This window comes from Rhea pennata, chromosome 6 (genome assembly GCF_028389875.1).
Source record: "Rhea pennata isolate bPtePen1 chromosome 6, bPtePen1.pri, whole genome shotgun sequence".
In the NCBI taxonomy this organism is placed as follows: domain Eukaryota; kingdom Metazoa; phylum Chordata; class Aves; order Rheiformes; family Rheidae; genus Rhea; species Rhea pennata.
The window spans coordinates 1,845,171-1,867,300 of NC_084668.1; the positions used below are offsets into that span (position 1 = coordinate 1,845,171).

A 22,130-nucleotide genomic window follows, 5' to 3' on the forward strand; every position below is an offset into this window, starting at 1 on the left:
ACTATATGGCCTGATGAACTATTAGCAGATATTAAGATCATGCAAACACATAAGAAATTAGTCCCATGCTGAAGGGTTTACTCAAACCAGACATTACAGAAAAGAGACATCTTTTGGCTTTCAGAGTACGAACATTACCTTTGGAAACCAAGTAAAATGTTCACTTTCCCAGGAATTTTTAAATGGATCGTGTTCAGTTCTTACTCGCCAAATTTTCCTGCCATAGGAAGAAAATCCAAGCTCTTTCAGACAAGCTCAAGGAGTTTTTGCTATGGACTGTGCATCATATCCTCCCCAAGGGACAACTGTGCTCAGGAGGGGCAGAGGACTGGCAGTGCCGGGTCGGTGTCACCACTTGGGCACAAACAGAAGGGACGGAGATTACAGCCGTGCCCTAATGCCCTCCTGCGCACGCCTGCAGCACCGAACTGCCCCGTGGCAGCGTGGAGCTCTGGGCTTTGATCAGCTCTGCAGCACATCCCAGAGCTGCTGCTTCCCTGTCTGCAGATCTCTGCCAACCCCAAGCACTCAAAACGCAGGTTTCCTCAAAAATCATGATGGGACTAAAACAAGAAAAAGAGGTTTTGAACAGCAATAACATTAATTTTTGCCTTTAGATTATTTTAGTCATCTTTCAAAGCATTTCCTATAACCTGAAATCTAAAAAAAAAAAAAAAAAAAAAAAAAAATCTATTTAAACAATGAAAGCTGAGGCTCTCTCTTAATCACCTGATTTCCAGGCACGGGACACCAAATGTGACAAACACAGTAAGGTTCCCATGTCCTTCCCATTTATACTTTGCCCAGGCTTGCTGTTTTAACCCTAAATAAACGAAGGGAAGAAGTACCTACTTCCACTAGGATGAGATTTCAGGCAGTGCGCTGTACGGCAACACACCCGTGGGCTGCAGTGCTGCCGTTGTCTCGCTTTCTCTCACCCCCCAGTTTTACCTTGCCTTGCAAATATCTGTTTCTCAGATTTGGTTTCATCAGACATGCACGAGACCTCTCACTGAAAGCGGCTGCTGGGGGAACAGGCGCGCGGGGTGAGGGCGGCCGCAGCCTTACAGAGCCGTGCTGCTCTGCAGCTGCGGAACGGCTGCTGCGGTCGGCAGCAGCCCTGCGCGGAGTCAGGTGCTCTGCAAAGACAGAGCAAGAGCTGAATCCTCTCCAAAAGGATTTACAACCTGAGGACCCCTCAGAGAAAACCTAGTAAAAAGCCTTTCCTGCTCCTCAGGAGAAATCACATGCTAAACTGCTGGCTATCAGTAGGGCGTCATCTTCGCGTGGCAATAGAGTTGGGGTGCTTAAGTGGCAAACTTTTATTTAAAGAGCCAGTAACTCCTGAACCCAGTGGAGCTAGACTGCAATTGCTTATCTGTTTGCACCATAATACAGATACAATCTGACTCAAAAAAGAGGCCAAATTTTTGCTACGGGTTTGTGCATAAACATACTTCTGAAAATCAGTGCCCAAACCTTCTTTACTTACCTCTTAAATTCTCTAAAAGCCAGTATATCCTACCTGGGATTCTTGTTGTTCAAACTTAGTGCAATTTCGTTAACAGCATGTGGATGTGACATGACCATATTGAATCCATACTGAAAAGTAAAGGGGAAAATATTGTTTCAGCTTTGAAACTGAAAATACTATTTTTTAAATCCAACAAATTACGTATCTCTGGCCAGATCTGGCAGTCTTTCACAATGCTGTAAGCCAAACAAAACGTTGTCAAGTTTACAAAGTCAGTCAGCACATTTCCATTTAATATCGCGCATACCAACCACCCTGGCGCTGCGAGGGCAGCGAGAGCTCCGTTCGGCCTTATGTCAGCCTTAGGACGCCCCTGAGGGCCCTAGAAGCTGCTCCTGCACCGTGGCCGACCCCTCTGCCTGTCCTCCTCCCCGTTCTAGTTCTGACAATCAGGTGTGTCATTTGCTCTCTAAAGAGGAATTTGCAATTCAGCTGCCAAAATCACTTATTTTCTAATGCGCATGCTGCCACAGAATGACTGCTGCATGCAGTAATTGCAAAAATACTCTGGGTTTGTTCTCTGAATGTGAAAAAAAGAACTGCTTTGGAAAACTGTGGATTGGTTATTACTAGAAGATCATTGCTTAAAGATAAGAAATTCAATAAATCCCAGGAAGCTGGTACCACTGAGAGCAGGGTTCACATATGCAGGGGTACTGGGAATACCTTGCAGACTAAACAACTCGTAATAAAGGTGTTCGTGATAGACTTGCTTTGAAGCACTAACTGTTAGTAGTAACTGTTATAGGAAAAAATCTGAAGCATCTGGAGCTACCTGGGCATGCTGTATAGCCATGGTAGCCCACTGAAGATGAAAGAAACTCATGAAATTAAGATTAATTTTGGTTTCATTTATTCTTTGACTTGCAGTTATTGTAATTGTCTTGCAATACACATATAATACAGCAAAATCTTATATTTTCCATCTAATATTCTCATTATATTTCCTATGTGCTAGAGCTAAATCCTGAGACAAATTGTAATTTCCATTGTGTAGGTTCATTCCCAGTGAGGGCAAACCACACATCATTGCAAATAGGGCCTGGCTCAACATGCACGTGCTGTTATGACTCTATGGGTCTTTCCATGTGCACGAGGCCAGCTGTATCCTCTGTGGGTAAAGACTGCGTTACACAGCTTCCCAACTAGCCCATCTAAGACTGAATAAGAATTCAAAGCTTTGCATCAGCTTTACAATTCACGGCTAAGCTGTCCCTTCCGCTGCAAGCAATGAAATAGTTATGTGATCCCAAAGAACTAAAATGGAAATACCTGGTAATTCATTATGGCACGTAAACACATGATGCAGACATGAACATCATCTTTTTTACTCACTAATCTGGAATTTTTTAGCGTTCTTCGGCTTGGCAAGGTATTATACCTGCAAACAAAAATAGTTTTCATCAATCACAGAACTATTTCTAGGCAAAAAGAATAAAGGAATGGAAATACTTCTCCACCCAGTGAAAACACACACATCTTTCAGGTCTGCAGAGCGTGCGAATGTCTGACCCCGTGCATGCAAACGGAGCAGAACAGCAGTCGCTCGGGGGTCGCGTTCGGGCTGCAGGAGCAGCACTCGGAGGCGCGGAGAGGCCTGAGCAGCGCCAGGGAGGGACGGGAGTGAGCCCCGCGCAGGGCCTGGCGGCTCCCGGCCCCTCTCCAGCCCCGGGCCACCCTCGGCCCTGGCCGTCACAGCGATGCGCTCACGGCGCGGCGCTGGCCCGGCGCAGCCCCGCGCTCGGCGGCACGCAGGCGCGAGGCTGCCGCTCTGCGCCGGCGGCGCTGCCCCCGGCGCGGCCACCCAGCGCCGAGCACCTGCAGCTCTCGTGCAAAAAGGAAGATTTACCCACAGGAGAAAACAAACGTGACCCCTAGCTGGTAAATCAGCCTAGAATTAATTAAATAAGTACATGGAATAAGCCCAAAGAGAAATCTAAATCTGCCGTTTCCACGGCGCGTTAGATGAAAACCGCGTTTCAGTTCTCCCTGAGATACCGCTCCCGTGGGGAGCAAAGAGCCGTTCACAGGTGAGACTTGACCCCCCGTCAACACCGTCACCCGTCAGGTGGCGTCAGGCAGCGTCACTTGTGCAACCTGGACAACGCACAAGGGCAGATGCTTATTTTTAAATTTATTACATGAAAACAACTGCAGGGGAAAAAGCTTCCAGGCTACAGGACCCTGTGCTGAAATTACCATACTTACGTACAATTAATCAATACCGGCACCCAGCGTGACTCAAAACTCAACTACAAACCTCTTCCAAAGCAGGTAAGAAGGAGGCTTGAGGAACGGAATAGCTTCCAGAGAGACAAGGTGACTGCGGGTTCGCAGCCCGGTAAGCAGCCAGGAGGGAGAACGCGGCGGCACGGACGGAGGGAACGGGGAACGAGCCGTCACTCCTTCGCATACCACGGCAACCGCGGCGCACCAAATACAGCTGCCGGGCGACAGGCTCAAAGCCAGGCCGGATCTTCCCTTCTTCAGGAAGGCCACCACGGACCCGAGCTCGGCACCAGGGAATGCCACGGATGCCAAACGCTGGCACTGGCTCCGGAGCACCCACGCAGAGTCACAGGGGAAAATCCATCACAGACTGCTAAATACAAGATACTGTCCATCGCTAGATGAGTAAATCCACAGGCGGCTGGAAGCAGGCATGTGTGCCAGCAGAAAGATCTTTGCGTATCTGCCTCGCTCTTACGCTCTTACGTTAAGCATCTGTTAAGAGCCAAAGTCAGATAAGGCTTTGGTTTTATCACAAATGGTCTGTCTTACATCCATATTATTTTCAGATGATACTTATGAAATAGTACAAAGAATAACCACATGGCCAATCCAAAGTTGCATATCTCCACCTATTTTACAACCAAATGAAGGATATCCTTCCTAGTTTAAGCTAAACTGCTCTACTTTGTGTCACGATGAACTAGGAACATTTCTTTAACTGTTTAACTCGTTAGCTTGCAAATGTCTGAGCATTCCCAAAGGCAGTATTTTTCTTTCAGAAATATCATTTGTGGCAAGTGCTGCAGCTCAGTGTATTTGTTTCTAAGTGACATGCACAGATTCCACTTAGTCTGTCAGCTCCAAATGCAAAAGGCTCTGCAGTGGCCACAGCTCACACTGTTTTCCTCCAATTTTTTTCCTCTCTATATTTGGGGAACTGCCCCATTTATTGCTGATGTTACTGTGCACTTACTCATCTAATTTGTGCTACTCACTTGGCTTTAAGAAAAGCATAGTTTTTAAAATCATAGCAATTAGCATTAATTATCATTATTAATAAGAAGAAAGATTAGCAATAAGCACATGAAGGAGTAACAGCAGACCTGTTTTCTCCAGACTCTCTAGCTCTCTCCGAGCGGAGAGGACCCGCACGCAGGAGTGCGCAGGTGCAGGAAGGCACGATCTACCGGGGCGCCCCGCGGTGCAGGGCCTCTCCCTCCTCCCAGCCGCTCCCTGCCGAGCCGGGCAGCGTGGCTGCCGCTCGGGCCAAGAGGCGACACCCGTGCCCGGAGAGCACGCGGCGTGCCCCCGCGTCCTGCTAAAACGCCTGCTTCCCAGGCACCGCTTCGTTATGCTTCCCCCCTCTCCTAAGCCGGCTGAGCGCGGCAGCAGGCACGGCCGAGTCCCCCGGCCTGTGGTTGCTTGTCCTGGAAGCCCTGGCCTGCCGCGGCGGCGGGGATGCCGCGCGCCGGCGGGAGCGCAGCCACCCTGCCCGCAGGCGCCCAGCCCCGGCCCGGCCCTCCGGGCTTCCCGCAGAGCACCGACCTTCCCAGCACGCGCGCGGGAAACCTCGGGCGCCTCAGAGGGAGGAGTTCATGGGATGTTGCCTCCAACGCGCACAGGGAAGTGCAGAAATAATTCAGGTATCATAGTCAGGCCTTCAGTTGGAGGCAGGCTGTGCATGGGATAGGCCAACCCAAGCACGCAGGCTCCCCCGACAATCTCATGGCTTAAAACATTGCATGTAAATAACCTCAGTTTCAGACTGCTGAAGACTGAATATAATATTTTCCCTACAATTTTAACCAGCAGAGTAACTAGACTCTATATCATGCCATGGATGGAAGAAAAAGCTTCTTTGGTGTCTGATACATCAACTCCTTATATTTCAGAATGCCCTTAAACATCTACAGATCCTTGTCAGCTGTAACACACAGGAGCAAGATTCGTAAAACTAATAAAAGATGAACACAAAGGCAAAAAATGGGATTTCCATCTGCTTGGGGAGCAAGGGGAATGAGAAGCTGGGAGCAGGGCTATTTTGCAGGTCAGCAGGACTCTGGAGTACCCTCTTCTCCTGGAAATCAGGTCAGCCTGGCACCCATCCACAGACTACCTGGAAAGCAGCCTCCCTGCACTGCGAAACATTCCCATCTACACCTCTAATTACGGGTACAGCTTTGCAGACACCTAACCAAACCCTGGCGTTAGAGGGCAACATGGGGACCAAAACGGGGTGGACTCACAGACACGTTTGATATTCACCTCCTGAAGACACGGAGAAGCTCCACAGGAACTCGGCCGCAGGCGTCACATTTGGCGCTAGCTGTCCCGCGGACAGCCGAAGCGCTGTTTAGAAGAACGGAGATGTCCACTTCGCGCCTTCCCGTACTCAGAACCGGTCACGGAAACGCCAGAGCTGCCTACCGGACCCCCTTGCCAGCCCCCACCGAGGCTCCCTCCGTGGGGCTCCGCGGCTCTGCCCAGGCCCGCCTGCGCCCCGGGCCGCTGCTCCTGCCTCCCCCGTCCCCTGCGCAGCGGCGCGCGCTCTCCCGCGCGCTCTCCCGCTCCCGAGCTCTCGTCGACGCGAGCTCCCGAGAGGCCGAGAAGGCAGCGGAGGCCGCGCAGCCGAGCGCTGCGTGCCCAGGAAGCCCTGCCAGCGCAGACGGGACTCTGCCCCACGCTTAGACAGGCTCCCTTCAACGGATGCAAATTCTTTCACACAGACGTGAATGCCGTGAACTGATGGAGGTTTTTGTACTCTTTTACAACGGTTCTGCACACTGGAACTAAGATCAAGATGTTTCTTCTGTATTAGTGGTACTTGCAACAACTCCTGATGTTATTTATTTCCCTCCTAAAGAAAGGACAGACTGGCAGCAGCTCTAATGCCTCCCTTTACAAGACATGAGCCAAACCAGGGTGGATGATCTTCCTTTGCTTTTGTTTCATTTCTTGTTACTAAACATTAGACTGAGCTCAGCATCTGGATGAATTGTTGGTTTTGATTTCCTCTCCGCTGCAGGTCAAAGATTATGTCACTGCAAGTGTATTTATTCTAGTAATTGAAGTCAGATGGTTCCTCTTACATTTCCTTTGCCCCTCCTTTAAAGAACTATAAAACCTTAGTTTTGAAAAAAGAAGAAACTGAAAACCTGACCATGAGCAAGTTCCTGCAGCTTATAATATTTTCCTGCTATCAGAGGCTGGGGGTGGGTTAGGGGCTGTCCCACGGGGTAGGTGCTCTGCAGCTCTGCGCCTGTGTGCACGAACCAGCCTTTCCAAAGCTGTTCCACTGCGCCCGCATGGCAAAAACCAGCAGCAGTTAAAAGTAAGGTTAAATCTGTGCTGAAATATACAGTACAATTTAAGGTTGTTCTCCTCATCCTGATTTAACAGAAGTACTTTTCTGTTCAAGAACAACTAGTTCATAATTTTTATTCCATCTGTTGGCAAGTTCCTTAGCTGGAGCCTGAAAAGGTGCTGCCACGACTCTCGGGAGATCGGGCTGCTCTTTCATCCACCAGCCTCGTACACAAAGGTGAAAAAAGACGTTTTCCCACCTCAGCTGTCTCTCAAGCCTGATGAAAGCAATTTTGAAAAACTACTTCTGTCTCCACATCCATGTCACTTTGTTAACGCTATCAGCCAGGACTGCCGAAAACGCTGAGCATGTCCCAGACTTAGGCAGCACCTTGTACACCGAGAGCTAGAAAACCCAAGAGGTGAGAGAGTCTCCTGGCGAGAAGCAGTACCCTCAGCTGCTAAAGATCCACATGTGGATAACTGAGACACCTATGCAACAAACTGGGATACTTAAAGCTTACAAGGAAAGTGAGGTAACTTCCACCAAGGTAGGTGAGCACAAACCTCAGCACAAACTCCTGCCAGCCCCGCTGATGTCAATGGGGGGACTTCTATGCTTACAACGAGGACATGTGCCCAAGCACGATGGCGAAGCGGTGCTAACGCACTGTATTATTGCACAACCCTGGTTTTGGTTGCTGTCTCCTATTGCTCTCCTCTTGCTGTCTGCTAAAGGTGTTCCTGCCTTCACCTGTCCACACCGACTCGCTCACAGTAAGAGCGCCAAGAGCAGAGCACAGCCCAGCGAGGACTTCACCGCCTCTTCGGCATTCTCCCAGCCGGGGCAGGATTCCTGCTTTTGACTTAGGTTTGGAGTTTTGGTGACTAAATTTATGCAACTTTGTAGTGGATGGTTTGGAGGTGGTGCTGGTTTGTATTATGAATGTTATTCTAACGGCAGAGAAGGACTTTGGGGGAGGGGGAAGGTCTTGCATTTTCCTACAAACAGACCTTGGATTTGTCCAGTTGCCTATCAGAGCTGGCTCCACGGGTGGGTTTGCCAGACTCGGGGGCACGGAGCTGCCACCACTCAGCAGGGGACGAGGCCCGGGGAGGGCAGGGCCACCTGTCTCGCCCCATGCTGGCCCTCGTGAGCGCTGTGACCACGGAGGTGTAACCAGTGCTCCAGCCAAGCATAACCGTCTGCCGTGAGTGAGGCAGAACAGGGAGCCGTGGCCTCGGAAAGTCTCTCCATTCTGTCGCTTTAAACAAGGGTAAGAAAGAGGGAAGCAGAAGAGAAATTCGAGCTGTTTTTAAGCTGCAAACACAAAGCAAAGAAAAACAATGTCTGCCAGCCTCTTGTTTTCGTCTTCCTCTGAAAGAATCTGGGCAAATTACTAATCCCTAAAGCCAAGGAGATTGCTTTGCTGTTTAAAAAAGAGAAAGAAAAAAGCAAAACAGTCTATCTTGGTCCTCCCTCCCTCCTCCGAGGCCGCACAGCCCGTGAGTGACTCTGGACACAGATACACGTGGTGGGAGCGCTCAGGACGGGCTGCTGGACCTGCCACGCCATACCGGAAAAACCCCGGAGCACCAACGCGTTTGCTCCCTGCCCCTTCCCGGCATTTCCCTTCTCAGCACCACTTCTCCTCCCCAGGTCTCGCCCCGCCGCGCTGCCCCCCATGTCCCGCTGCCGCCAGGCTGGGTGCCCGAGAGGCAGGCAGGAGCGTCCCCGCGCCCGGCGTCCCGGCGGCTGCTCCCCGCAGCGCCCCGGCCCGCGGAGCAGCACGCAGAGCAGAGCTGCGCCAGCCGAGCCGCCGCATCCGCGCGGGAGACGGCTGCAGCACGGATGCACGGCCGAGGTCTGCACGGCCGCGGCTTTTCACGAGAACCAAAAGTGTCACAAATGGCTGCTCTGAAGATAACCGCTGCTAAATTAGCAAACATCTGATGAAAACCCATGATCCCGAAGTCAGCCGGTCCTGAACAGTGAATGCACTAATGATGAAGGCCAAGCTAAATCATTACAGTATGAAAAGCAGGGCAAATTTTAAATCCAATTTTTGAATGTATTTAAAGTCCATTTATGGATTAAGATTCATTAGCCTGAATTGCTCTCTCATTATTGATTCTGTAGATTTTAAGAAAGAAATGTATTTTTTATGAGATCAACCCACTTGAAAACTGAAGTAACTGACTCAGAAGAAAGGGAATTTCTAATGGCTTGGGACATTACAAAGTATGCATTAATATTTATCTGAAAAGAGAGTATGACTCTCAAATGAAAGTAATGTTCTTCCTCAAAACACAGCAATAAAATCTCCAAAGTTATCCCCAGTCTTCCTCCCGCCCTCATTTTGTGCTTGCCTCCCATGTCCCTGGGCCTCTTCTGCACAGAAACACCACCGAGCCTGGACCTGGCAGAGCTTAACACGGCGCAGAAGAGCCACCAAAAGTCAGCTAAAACCACAGTCTGAAAATGGATGGCCTTAGGCACACAGATAAGCAGACCGATGGAGCACATGGCAGTGTCACTGGTGGGGAAGGCTTGGCCTGCCTGGGAGCAATGGGAACTGCTCACGGCACTGCAGCTGCACATTTTGCCAGTATGACCCTGCTTGCACTTCCTCATATTATTTTGTTCTTATTTGCTCTTCATTTTAAAATAACTAAATAGGTACACCACGCATGAGCTGGGCCTGTAAGAGCTCGTGAAGACTGGGCAGGTTGGACAGTCGCTGAACGTGGCAGCTGAAGAACCAGTATTGTGACACTGGTATAGACACCAAAACTGAGAAAAACAAGTATTAGAGCTGTCAAGAAACATTTTTCCATCTAAAAGAAATGTTGAGATTTTAGTGTGCATGTGTGTTTTACACAAAAAACAAAACCAAGAACTTCCAAAGATGCAGAGAGTGAAGAGAGAGGGACAGTGGACAGCAAACACCTGGAGACGGGCCACAGCCGCTAAGTCGTGGCAACAGCCACCCGGGCCCTGCTCTGTCCCACGCCCCTGCCGGCACCCAAGTGAGCCATTACATGTTTTGCTACAAAGCTCTAGTGGATCTGGTTGGGTTTTTATAGATAAACAGAGATTATAGATAATATTATAGGTAGAGTAATAACTTAGCACTTGCCCTTCAGCTGGACAACTCTCCCCAGACCTTTTTGCTCTTTTACTGAAAAGGAGTCCAGGCCAAACCCACTCACACTTTTCACACCGTCAAGGCATCGGAGGGATGAGTCTGGCTCCTTGGGTTTAAACTACCCCATTAAAACTGTCAGACTCTTTTCCTTGTTTCTTTATCTCCATTTTCATGGTCTTTTTAGTACAGAAAAAAGAGGAACTTCTGTAAAGAGGAACTGTAACCCGGGTCTCAGAACATCCCAGACATATTGTCTACCCAGCTATGGAGCTTGGCCTTTCCGACTGGGACCAGAAATGCCATCCGACACACTTACTTGATGAGAATTAGGCTTGTTCTCAGGAAAAGCTTCCATTTCAGTACATCAGTATCTTCTAATTAAAGAAGATACTGAAAACTCACCTCCAAAAAACTTCTGGTATACTTTTTACCTTTTAGGTTTTTTAATAGACATATCTGCCATCCACAGAAAAAAAATATGCATATTTCAAAACAGAAAACTTTTTGCTTTAAGAGATACAAATCAAAGAGGCTTCAACAGTTAATTTCCCTAAAATGCTAATTCCACGTAAGGGTTGGACAGTTTCTGTCCAAACTCCCCTGATATAAAGACAGTTCTGTAGACAACGGGCAAGGTTTAGGAGGGGAACTAGAAACACAAGCATTGTACTCCATTATATTTCTGTACTAATACTGGACGCGCATTAGATAAGTGTAACCAAACTCAGAGGTCTTCACTCAGATCAAACTCCCCATCAGTTTAAGAACAAACCAAGTAGTTTTCTGGACCAAAGTTAGAGCAATATTTCTATCATAATAAAAAAGATGAGACAATGATTAAGTCTCTGTGTCTTAGATATAAACCTTAAACACTACTTACAATACGATAAAGAAAAATAACACCTTATTTCAAAGCAAGACACTTCTCTTTTTTTTTTTTGGCTTTTAGCAAATCCCGCTCAATGGAAGCAAACTACACTTTGAAGTTATAATGTGATAATCAGACATTTTAGAGGCTGGAAACCCCCACTGATATTCAGGTTGTTGCTTTACCCGAGACGTATGATTATCATATTATAATGCATGGGGAGCTCCCACGGGGCGAGATGCGATGTTCCCATGCACCGCACAGCGCCTGCTGTGCGCTGCCTTACACCTGTGACTTACGAGATTTTCCGGCTTGAAGCCTCATCAGCAGAGCGCAAAGGGAAGCCGCTCCAGAGGCAGTTGGGTGAAAAGCAGCTCTGGCGGCGTTTGGACTGAAGCTGTTCAGGCAGAGAAACCAATCTGATGGTCCGTGAAAGGTAGATGAAAGTAGAGAGGGGAAGGATGTGAAAGAGAATCGGAGAAGAGTGTTTGAAAGAGGGGTGGAAAAGAAGGATGCACAGAAGGAGACATTGAAATGGGAATAACAAAAGATAAGGAAAAAAGAGGGATACATGGAAAAGGAGGAAGGATGTAAGGAAAGGAAGAGAAAAAATGTAAGAGACGTAATGTATACCTGACTTATGCGTTCCTGGTATAAGTAATCACAAACTTGCCTTCCAAAAGACAAAGAACAGGACCAAACATCCTCCTATGGCCACAAGACTCTACCATGTCTCTGTCATAATAACTGAAGTTCAAAGAAAATCAAACGCCAAAGCCACCAAACTTTTGCAATATGTAAAAAATAAAACTAGTCAACCAATTTTGCACTCCACCATCTATTTCTTTTTGCCAGAACTGCATGTCTGCCTCCTCCTGTCCACTTTGTCCCTGATGACCTTAAATTAAATCATCTTGCTATCAGATCCATTATAACTCAAGCTGTAGATGGATTGCATCTGTTTATTGATGAACACTGAACACGAACTAAAAGCTAACACTAGCACTGACTCACAAACCAAAACTGAACCTCTACTGAAAGATGTAGCAAAAATTTACAAGTTCCCACAGGATCTGTCTTGTAGGTCTTCTTTACCTCTCACAGTGTTATGCAATAAAACCCCACAAAAGCCAAAAAACTGAAAAGACATATGAGCGAATTCCATCTGACATTCTGAGCTGTGTTCCTAAGTAACTGTATTGGTAGCCTAAAGATGCTGCTTAGTATGTTTTATAATAATGAGGAAGTATCCAAGGAATGTGAAGGTCTATAGAAGAGCTGACCACATTCAGTCTTGGGAACTGATCATGCCTTTTTTAACAACCTAAAATAAAAAACTCCAGTATTTGAAAAGAGAGACTTCATAGTAAAGCCTGGGCTGGGGCTACAACCGACAGCAGGTCTGAAGAATGAAGTGGCCTTTTTTAAAAAACAATTCTTGTTCACAGCATCATGGAAGGAAAGTGTTGCTAAAAGAGAAACACCAGACAGGAGCTCCGGCATGGCTGGGCTCATGAAAACACTCTTGAGATACTCTTTGGAGGAGAGTGATCGTTTCTTCTGTGCAAGCCACATTTTACCTGAAGGAAATGTATGTGCCTCCTTAAGCCATCTTGCTGTTGGGAAGAGAGGCCCTATTATTCTTTTAATACCCTCAACCACTGCATAATGTTCCCTATGTTACTACCTTTGCCCTCCTTTCCACCTCAAAATTGTCCTGTGTATGTAAAGTCCATACTGTAAAAAGAGGGAAGGTGAAAAAATTGTAACTGGAAAACCATACTGATTCTCCTCACTCAGACACTCACGGTTTGTACGGCGCCTATTGCCTGATTCAAAGGCCTTACCGTAAATTGGAGTGTCTGCCAGAGCGGGAGATGCTATTGCCAACCGGTGAGGGTAAATTACTTCCTCTGTGCAGGTCTTCAATAGATCGGCTCCAAGGTTTGGATTTGTCCATTGAGTTTTCCACATTGTTCTCCAAACTTTCAAAGTCAAAACTGAAAGAAAAAAGAAGTTCCAAAGCAGAGTTACATAGAAAAGATGTACATAGGATTTTCCTTCCTATTAAACATCTGCAGATTTACCGGGTCCCAAAAGACTACAAAAAGAAAGGAAGAAAGCAATACAAACTGATTTCCCTCCAGCTGCAATTCACTGCTAGCCTCAAAGACATTTTACAGCAAATTTGGACCTTGACAAAGGCAGAAACTAACCACAAAAGCATAGAATTTCAGAAGAATCAAACAGCTATGTATTATTCGACTTCTATGTAAAATAAACACAACATTGGCCAATACGCTGATGAACAGAACTACCTTGAAGGAACAGAGAGAATGCTTAAAGCTGCCTCCATTTTATTTTAATACATCAGCACACGGTGCAAGTACTAATTCAGCTGCCTCCATCAATATGTGACTGACCCTTCATACCGGCTCGTTGGCCCAAGCTCATCTCTAAGCATATGTAAAATATTACTAAAGCCATTATAGAATTCGATTTCTAACTTGTTGTACTGCTATTTCAAGCAAAAATTGCTTGTTCCCTGTACAATTTTTGAGGTTATTACTCATGTTTACCATGTTAGAAAGAAAAAAACTCAGCAAGCTAACTTCCATACACTTATATAATTTTAGGAACAAAGTCTTTATACAAACATATCTTTCTGCTGTGCACAATTTTCCAGTGTTAGTAACATTTCTTAAACATATAATTTTCCTTCATTAATTTTATAACAATCCCACTAAAAATCTTGTTTCTGTGCAACGGTATACATACATTTGATTGCATCTTTTCTAAAAATAAAATACCCACTCTACTCAGCTTGAGTTCCCAACTACAGTAGTATCTTTAACCAACCACTTCTTTTCATTCAATTTTATAAAAAAAATCTATTGATACAACGTGCTGAAGTGAAATCTTGTGGATATACAAAAACAGATCCTCAGCTCAACACCTATTTCAAATTTTGAGATATAATAATTACTGAAAGTTGATTTTTTTCCAAATTTGTTGGAAAAAATTAGTGATCTATTACCTAAATGACTGAGCCTGATTCCCAGCTGACTAGAAGTCAGAGTTGCCATTGCCTGTTTTGCATCTTTGCCCTGACTTGCAAGATGACCTTGAAATTCATATGCTTATCTCGTAGTGCATCTACTGGACATGATGATAACACCTTTGCTTGCCAGGAGTATTGTGAAAAGTAGCCAATGTGTGCGTGCTGCTTTGAACATGGCCTCCCAGCTTTATAAATCACTGTGGTTGGAAAGAATGCTTGAATATCAGTTTACATATCCACAAAAATGTCTCTCACAAATGACAAATATTAATTATGATTTAGGAAAATATTACCTATTATAAACTGATAAACATGAGGAGAAGAATAGAAAAAATTGGAATCTGATGGAAACCAATTAAAGAGCCTCAGAAAAGGGGCACTAATTGCCCATCTACTTCTAAGGAAGTCACCTGCTTGTTTCAACACATCTGCTGATTTTATTTTTTTTATTTTTTTGCACTGTACCTCTAGGACAGTCAGAAACTATCAAAGCTAGAAATATGGCAGTACAGCCCTGAATATAAATGATCTCAAGGCTTAAACACAGGCTTTTTTCCTCTACAACATGTCGCGATCCAGTAGTTTTGGACTAGCTTTACTCTTTTCTCTGGTTCTGGTATGGACATAACACTGTACCTAGCACGACAACCCCTCTACCAGAAAGGCAGAGCAGCTGGCCTCGTACTTCACGCTCTCAGTCTACATAGATACGAGCAATTTTGTTCTGCCTTGCAAGCTCAGCGAGTACAAGCCATGGCTTACTTACGTGACTGCATACTGTGCAAATGACAAATATTCCACCAGAACATCCAGGCCCTTGTTTTCTTCATTCAAGAACTCCCTGACCCACCTGTCAGGAAAACCATCAGACATCAGAGAGAAACCATTAGGCATCAGAGCGTTACTGGGTTTGCGCTGTTACTGGATTCTTTGTCAGGACTAGAGACACTTCCATTGTAGGAAAGGCAGCGCTATTGAGCAAAAGGCGTTCTTGCTCACTCAGGAATAAAGGAATCATAAAATATATATATATATATATATATTCTATTTATTTAAAGGACTTTCAAATGTAAAATAATCTGCAATTCAGAAAAGCCTATTTTTCCAAAGTTTTCGAAGACTTAAAATACCATGTTACATTTGAAAATCGGTGCAGTTGGGCAAACGCAAGCTGTGCGGAGAGCAGGGCGCCCGGGCAGAGCGTCGGCCCGGCTCTCCCCCAGGCACCGGCGGAGGCGCAGGGACGTCACCGGGGCAGGTTCAGTGCCACGGGGACGAGCGAGGAGTCAGCGAGGGAGCTGTGGCTCCAGGGTCGCCCGCTCTGCCTTTGGTGCCTTGTAGCTATGTATCTTTTACTCTCGGCAGAGTCAAACTTACTAACTTTGAGTTATTCTAGCCTTCAGGCTTTAAATCTTTCGCTATTTACATACTAAAATAAACAACCTGGCATTTTTACAACATTTATTTTGAAACATGTCTTTCATCCAAGTGAACAAAATAAACAGACACTGGCTTTGTACCCCCTCAGTTCCTTCCGAGTGCCTGCAAGCCATCACAAGCCTGCAGCGTGTCACACTCAACGCCCTCCGTCTCCAGCGGGAAATCCTGTGCGTTAGGAAACGAGGCAAAACGAAGCGGGAGCCAGAGCCGGGGGGTGGGAGGAGGCTGTTGCAGATGTTTGCCGTGTCCCAGGGCTGAAGTGTCTCGAAGCGGTGCCTCGCATGCATCCGCACAGCGACGGGGAAACGCACGGCGGTGCCTGTGCCCTCAGCCGGGTCCAGAGAGCAGAGGGGAGAGCAGGGTGGAGCGACACGCGCCGAGCGGGACCGCGCGAGCGTGCCGGGGAGGCCGACGCAGCGCCTCGCTTCTGCGAGCGCGAGAAGCAGCGGTCGCCCCGCGGCTCGCCAGCGTGCACTGCCGTCGCTGCCTCACCCGGGCGCGGGAAGGGCCGGCTCAGCTCGCCCGCTCAGTCGCCGACGCCTCTGACAGCACCAAAAGGCTCCAGCCCTCAGCGGGGTGTACGCCTGGATCCAACTCTGCAGCCAGCTAATGGAAACAATTCTTCCTCAAACTGTTTTCAAGCTTTACGGGGAAGAGCATGCCAAGAATTCATGCACGAACGCACAGGCAATGCATTAGGATCTTCCTCTCTCTTCCAGCCTCGCCACGAGCCCTTGGGATGCACGTAAGATTCATTATTATTTACTGCTTACCAGGTAGGACTTTGAACTATGCACCTGAGAAATCAATGCTTAGCGTGGTCTGGAGACATCTAGCCGGTGGGTATCGGCACAGGGTCTCGCCGCTCGCTCTCATCCAGGGATTCGGACAACTTAAACTCTTTGATCTAACTGAGGCCTGGGGAACACCTCGGAAGGGCCTGTCCTACCCTGGAGATCAGGCCGCCCGCGCTAAAGGCCGTCGGTCCTGGAGCACGGCAAAGCACCAACCAGCTCGTGCCTGCGTTTAAGGCAGAGAGAGGTTTGTCCAAACTGTCAGTCATGCAGCTCAGAAGAGAGGAAATGCTCAGTTTCAGACATCTCTTTTTCTAAGGAACTCCCTTCAAATAGGGTAAATTTGGCCTTCACTGGCACAGTTGGCTCACGGCCAGGTGATTCCATTTTAGACATGAGCAGAAAGACAACGGACCCAAGGGCAAACGACAGAGCGCAGGGAGCTCTCCAGCCCACTACGCCAGGACACGCGGCAGAGCCACGCAAGCATATGCCACAGTGGGGTCTTCCCCTGCCCATGGTTTTCGTGCATGTTGTCACCTGAGAGCACTACTGGGAGCCGAGTGCCAGTCTCCAAAGCTGTAGACTAATGAAGTGCTGACAGCTCCATGGAACCAAACCATTCCTTGCCGCTGTGGCCTGGGCTGAGGCCAGCGGCTTCGACTGCGGGCTCAACATGCTGGCTTAGTCCTGCAGATGCAGCCTGACCCACACTGCTCTGCCCATGGCATGTGAGAAACTTGGTGTTGCTCTGACCCCCCATTGCCACGTTTCAGAAAGCCAACTCAACACCACACGGAAGTCTCAGGCAGGCATTGACCACCATTCCTTGCAGTGGCTGGTCTCAGCTCCAGGAGTGACATCCTGCGTTGAACACACGCATCTCAGCCTGCTGCTTGCTCTGTGTTTAGTCTCTGGGAAGCAGCAGCAGCACCGTGCTGTGGACATATTGCTCCCTGGAGCAATATGGTTTTCGGTAACAGTCCCAGTCGCCCTGGGGAATGGCAGCACTTACAGACACATTGCTAATGCTGTACTGAAGAGGTTTCCAACAATAATATGGCTTCCTGTTGGGATGAATACTGGTGTTTTGCTGTATCATCCTATGAAAGTTGTAGCAAACAGTTTTAGTGTTCCTAAAAACCCAGTATCCAGAGAGCAATCAAAGGCCTCCCACTATCAGTGCAGCAAGGTGCAGGGCTATAGTCCGTTCATGCAGCTGTGCTGCAGCTATTTTACCTTGCCAGCCTGGTCCCTCTGGAAATGTGCTTTCTCCATCTACCATGTAGTTGTGACACCAGTAAGCAGAGATTTTCTAAAGCACCAGTAAGGCAGAATACTGGTGGTGAGAAAGAACACTACTGTTCTATTCATAGTTTAAAATGTTTCTCTTTCCTTAAAATAAGAACAGCTTCCTGTAAAATTGATGCAATTTAGCTGGACACACACTAAGATCACAAAATAACACGTTAAAGACACCTTTGCAGGTGACATGCTTAACTTGAACCACCATCTCTGGTGATTGTTTTTCTTCTGCTCTTTGACAAGTTGTTTTCTAGTTTGTGAAAGTAAAATACTGGTAAAATTATTTACAGCCAGAGCTTCATGCAATTATATCACGTTAAAGCTATAGTGCAGCATGTTTTTATATATACATATCATAGCTGCAATACTATTATCATTCTAGACCCAAAGATTCTTACTCCCCCTCTGCCTTACTTAGAGGAGGCAGAAGTTGACTGCAGTCTTTTCACAGACTTCACAGGGATGTGGACTGGCCCTGTCATGGAAGGATTAAAGCTGAATTCTCTAGAGATGACAGCTATCCCTTAACAGAGCCCTACCGTCTTTACGATCAGTCAGGCTGGATCATTACTTATCACACAAAGAGAAAATTTCTCAAAGATAATCAGCGGTAGATGTAAAGATCTAAGAGCAGAGGTCATCAAAAGTTCTTACCCGATGTGATTTGTTCTTAAAGAAATTTCCAGTTCTCGGAGTACTTGAGTTGATTCTTGGACTCGTCTTCTGAATTTCTATAATTCAGTAAGCAGACAAAAATAACATTAGTACTCACGTGATGCTATTGAAAATATCAGAATCTGACTAAATAAAATATTAAGGTAAATACTCAGGAATGCAACAGCAATAGTCAGACAGTCAACAAAAGCATACTCAGAAAAATAACTTCTGTTCCAAGGTACATTTTGAGTTTCCAGGATTAAGAAAATCAAAATTTTGTAGATAAATATACATTTCTTTACAACACATGCTTTGCTTTAGGATCAAACTCTTTGCAGAGAATATTGCGTTCAGACCAGATTCTCATCTATGTCCTGTAATTTTGCTTTTTGTGACTTTATACTCGCAACAAAATATTTGCCAGAATTTATGTATAATTACCAAATTTGTGGGTGCAAGTCAATAATGGACTAACCAAGTGCTACCAGCTGCATGCTTTAATAACTTGTAAGTACAAAATTGTATCTGCAAAATTAGAAACTAAGAGGAGGGCATGAAGAAAGTTAGAAGAAAAATAGTGGGCTGCAACATCATAGAAAGAAGATGGTGTTTCATGTTGTCACCGTACAGGAGAAGAAAGAGCTACCTGGCAAAACATCACTATGAAATGGTGAGAGCGCCCCACATTACTCCATGGTTCAAAGCAGGCCTTGGTAATGGCATAAGACCCCCAGACGCACACCTGCACATCTGAATTCTAGGAAAGCAGGCTCCTCTTCACTCGCTACAAAAGCGCCGTCAGCAGGACACCTTTGGTGTCCAGGCAATCACTAAGAGCCAGGGACTCCTCCTCTTTAAGCTTCTCACAGCTGGAGAAAGACCATCGTCTTCTCTCCTGTTTAATGCCCTCTGTGCTTGGAAATGTACCAAAACAGCCTGATCACAGAATAAAAAGGCTCCGATTTAGCTTAATCCATTTGGATAAATTATTCTGGAGCAACTGTTTTGGTAAGTTGTCATTCGTGGACAAGCTAAATGAAAGCAGCAGTGGATGGACAACAATAACCATATTGGAACTGCTGCATTTAACAGCTAACTAATTGGTCATCAGAAGTCACACACAAAGATTTGACATGTTTGGAAATGGTTTGTAACTGTTTAGGACACCAGTGATGCTGCTGCAAGCAGAATTATGTTCTGAACACTAAGGAAAAAGGGGTTTGGTCTTACTGCACAACAGCAATGAACTACAATAAAATCAGTGTGGTCATTTGGCAGTTTAAAATTTTCTTTGATTCAGCTGATTTATTCAGTTGATGATGATAAGAAAGTGTAGGATTTACCTTGTCTTGCTTACTCATGTGGAAGTTATCAATGGCCTTGTTTTCACAAGGATTTTGTCATGTTATTTAGGAACACTGGTTTACCGGCTTACTCGAGGTAAGGCTGTATCTTCAGTTCAGAAAACTATTTGCAGATGAAATAGATATATCACTGTAAAATCCTACTAGACACAAGGCACTATTAATTTTTACTTTGAAGTAGCTAGTTTAGTTGAGATCAAACATACGTTTTTACTGGACCTCAGTTAATTAGCTCAGAGTACGAAAATGCAATGCCTTGTCTCCCCAGAGAGTTTATACAATATAACTCCAAGCAATACAAAACCGTACTGATTTAGAAGTAAAGGCAAAATACTGATGTAGTAAGAGGCAAAGACAGGAGTTTGGGGTAGGAAGGTGCAACAGAAACAGGCAGCATGTTCCCAGGTGTCCCACTGCATGATCCTGATCCCTAGCTAGGCTGCTTTTTGCAACCAATGCAAAAAGCAATGAAGTACTTCTGTGCTTTCCTGAACTGTAGAAGCCATCAAACTGCAATTTCTTTTAAAATGTATAATTTTAACACTTTGATTTTCCTGTTTGAAAATTCAGCTCAGATGAAAAGTAATTGTTTTCTGGGGAAGAACCATTAAGAACCCAATTACAACCCCAAAGACACATTTCACAGCACATTTGGAACTACCTTCTCCTGGCCATCCTGGGGATTATCAGCGAAAATGCTGACACAACCACAATTACAGTAGTAATTGTGGTAATATGAGCTCTCCCGGCAATATCATGCCACCATGCAGAAGCCCATTTGTAAATCTTTCCAATTTGCAGCCTAGACTGAGGAAAGACTGCTGGTGATACAGAACATAACAAAAGAGAGGAACTCAATAGAGTTATTTTTAGGCTACTTTAGTTTTGTCATTTGTCATGGGAGTCCTTATAGAAGTACAAGCATAAGAAAGGCTTCAATGTGTGCCCGCAGACTAACCACAGAGCAAAGCCAAACAGCAAATGAACTTTAAAAATCCTTCAGGAGAAAAACACAAAAGACTCCTGTTCAGCATTTTTTAAAACTATAATCAGCTACAGGCAAATTTAAAGAATGGTTTCCTACTTGTCACAGTTTATAACAAGCGAAGCACTGTTAGAAGCCATTACTACAGCCTTGAAGACATGAGCTAACGGAGGCCAACCCAAAGCAAAGGATACCTAGTGTATGCCTCTTGTGTTTCCCCAGGAACAGAGGTGCACCTCTGCTGCAGTACGGAGCTGGCCCAAGGCCTGAAGCAATCTGTCAGGATCCGTATTTTACTGCAGGACACCCATCCCGGCTGATTGTATGGTGATACAAAGCAGTGATTATTCAGCCCGAAACAGAGAAGTACTCAATGACAGGAACTGCTGTGTCTCACGGCCTCTTTTTTCTTCTGTTTTTTAAGACTACTAAAACTATCAACACAGGATATGAGCTGATATCCCAAGTAGTTAAATACCAAAGGTTCAGTGATGGTAACTCTAACTAGGATGTAAATTTGCCGCTGTTCTGAAATTCTGGAGGCTAATACTCAGCCTTCACTGTACACCCAAAGCAGAAGAAGTATCAGGCCCAGCCATAAACAGCCAGCCTTGGTACAGAAGCCACGTTTAGGGAGGTTCTGCATCTTGCTTCTCAGCAGGGTTGCTCTGCCCTGGCCCAGCCTGCCTTCAGGACACTCAGTGGAGACTCAAAGCCATCAGCATCCACAGACCAGAAGAGAGCACTGTGCCAGTGCCTCCAGCAGAAACCCCATGGCACCTCCACATCAGCGTAGGAGAACCACTCCACAGCCAGGCAATTGCATTTGCCCCAAACGCCCCTCCTGCAATAAGGTGACGCAGGCAAACTCTTAGCCTGGCTCGCACTGGAAGTCAAGGTTTTCTGCAGCCAACGGTGAGCTTCAGCTGACTGGCCTCCTGTCTGAGCACACAGCAAATGCTTTCCTCCTTTCCTAGGCTTTTGCTATTTCTGCATTTACTTCTGCATGCCAGGAGTACACCCACAGGCTCATTGCATCTCCTCAGCAACACATCTGTGGCACAAGACTTTATCTTTCCTCAGAAGTAGTGGGGAGTGCCACAGACAACTATCAGCACTAACAAAATCTTGCCTGCAAACTCTCAAAAGTGTTGGGATGCTCCAGTCAGCTTTTACCCACTACCTCACCAGATAAAGAGGCATTGGTCCAAAAGACAAACAGTATGTGCCTGAGTGTTTTGTGAGTGATTAACAGACAATTTTAGACAAAGCAATGTTCACAAGTACAGATGAGGCCCTGCAATATAGTTACAGCCCAGGTTACATCTTTACTTCACAACCTCGAAAACTCTGATGAGACTGCAAGTGAGATGGTAAACTAGTGCCAGTTGAACTGAATTTTGTCATGTGAGTGAATACTCAGAAGAAAGGACCCAAA

General features: G+C 46.1%; 1 protein-coding gene across 6 annotated transcripts in view; it reads right to left on the reverse strand.

Moving 5' to 3' along the window:
• The window catches only part of FMNL2 (formin like 2), a 179,524-nt gene that overhangs the window by 43,164 nt on the left and 114,230 nt on the right, over positions 1 to 22,130 (reverse strand). For 5 of the 6 annotated variants that reach the window (XM_062578743.1, XM_062578745.1, XM_062578744.1 and 2 more), the window contains exons 4-8: positions 18,341 to 18,417; positions 14,914 to 14,997; positions 12,934 to 13,086; positions 2,807 to 2,915; positions 1,526 to 1,602 (exon numbers count right to left, since the gene is read on the reverse strand). In XM_062578743.1, the coding sequence (XP_062434727.1) occupies positions 1,526 to 1,602; positions 2,807 to 2,915; positions 12,934 to 13,086; positions 14,914 to 14,997; positions 18,341 to 18,417 (500 nt within the window). Of the gene's footprint in view, positions 1 to 1,525; positions 1,603 to 2,806; positions 2,916 to 12,933; positions 13,087 to 14,913; positions 14,998 to 16,079; positions 16,257 to 18,340; positions 18,418 to 22,130 lie in introns of those variants that run through there. The other variant, XM_062578746.1, reaches the window with a different exon arrangement.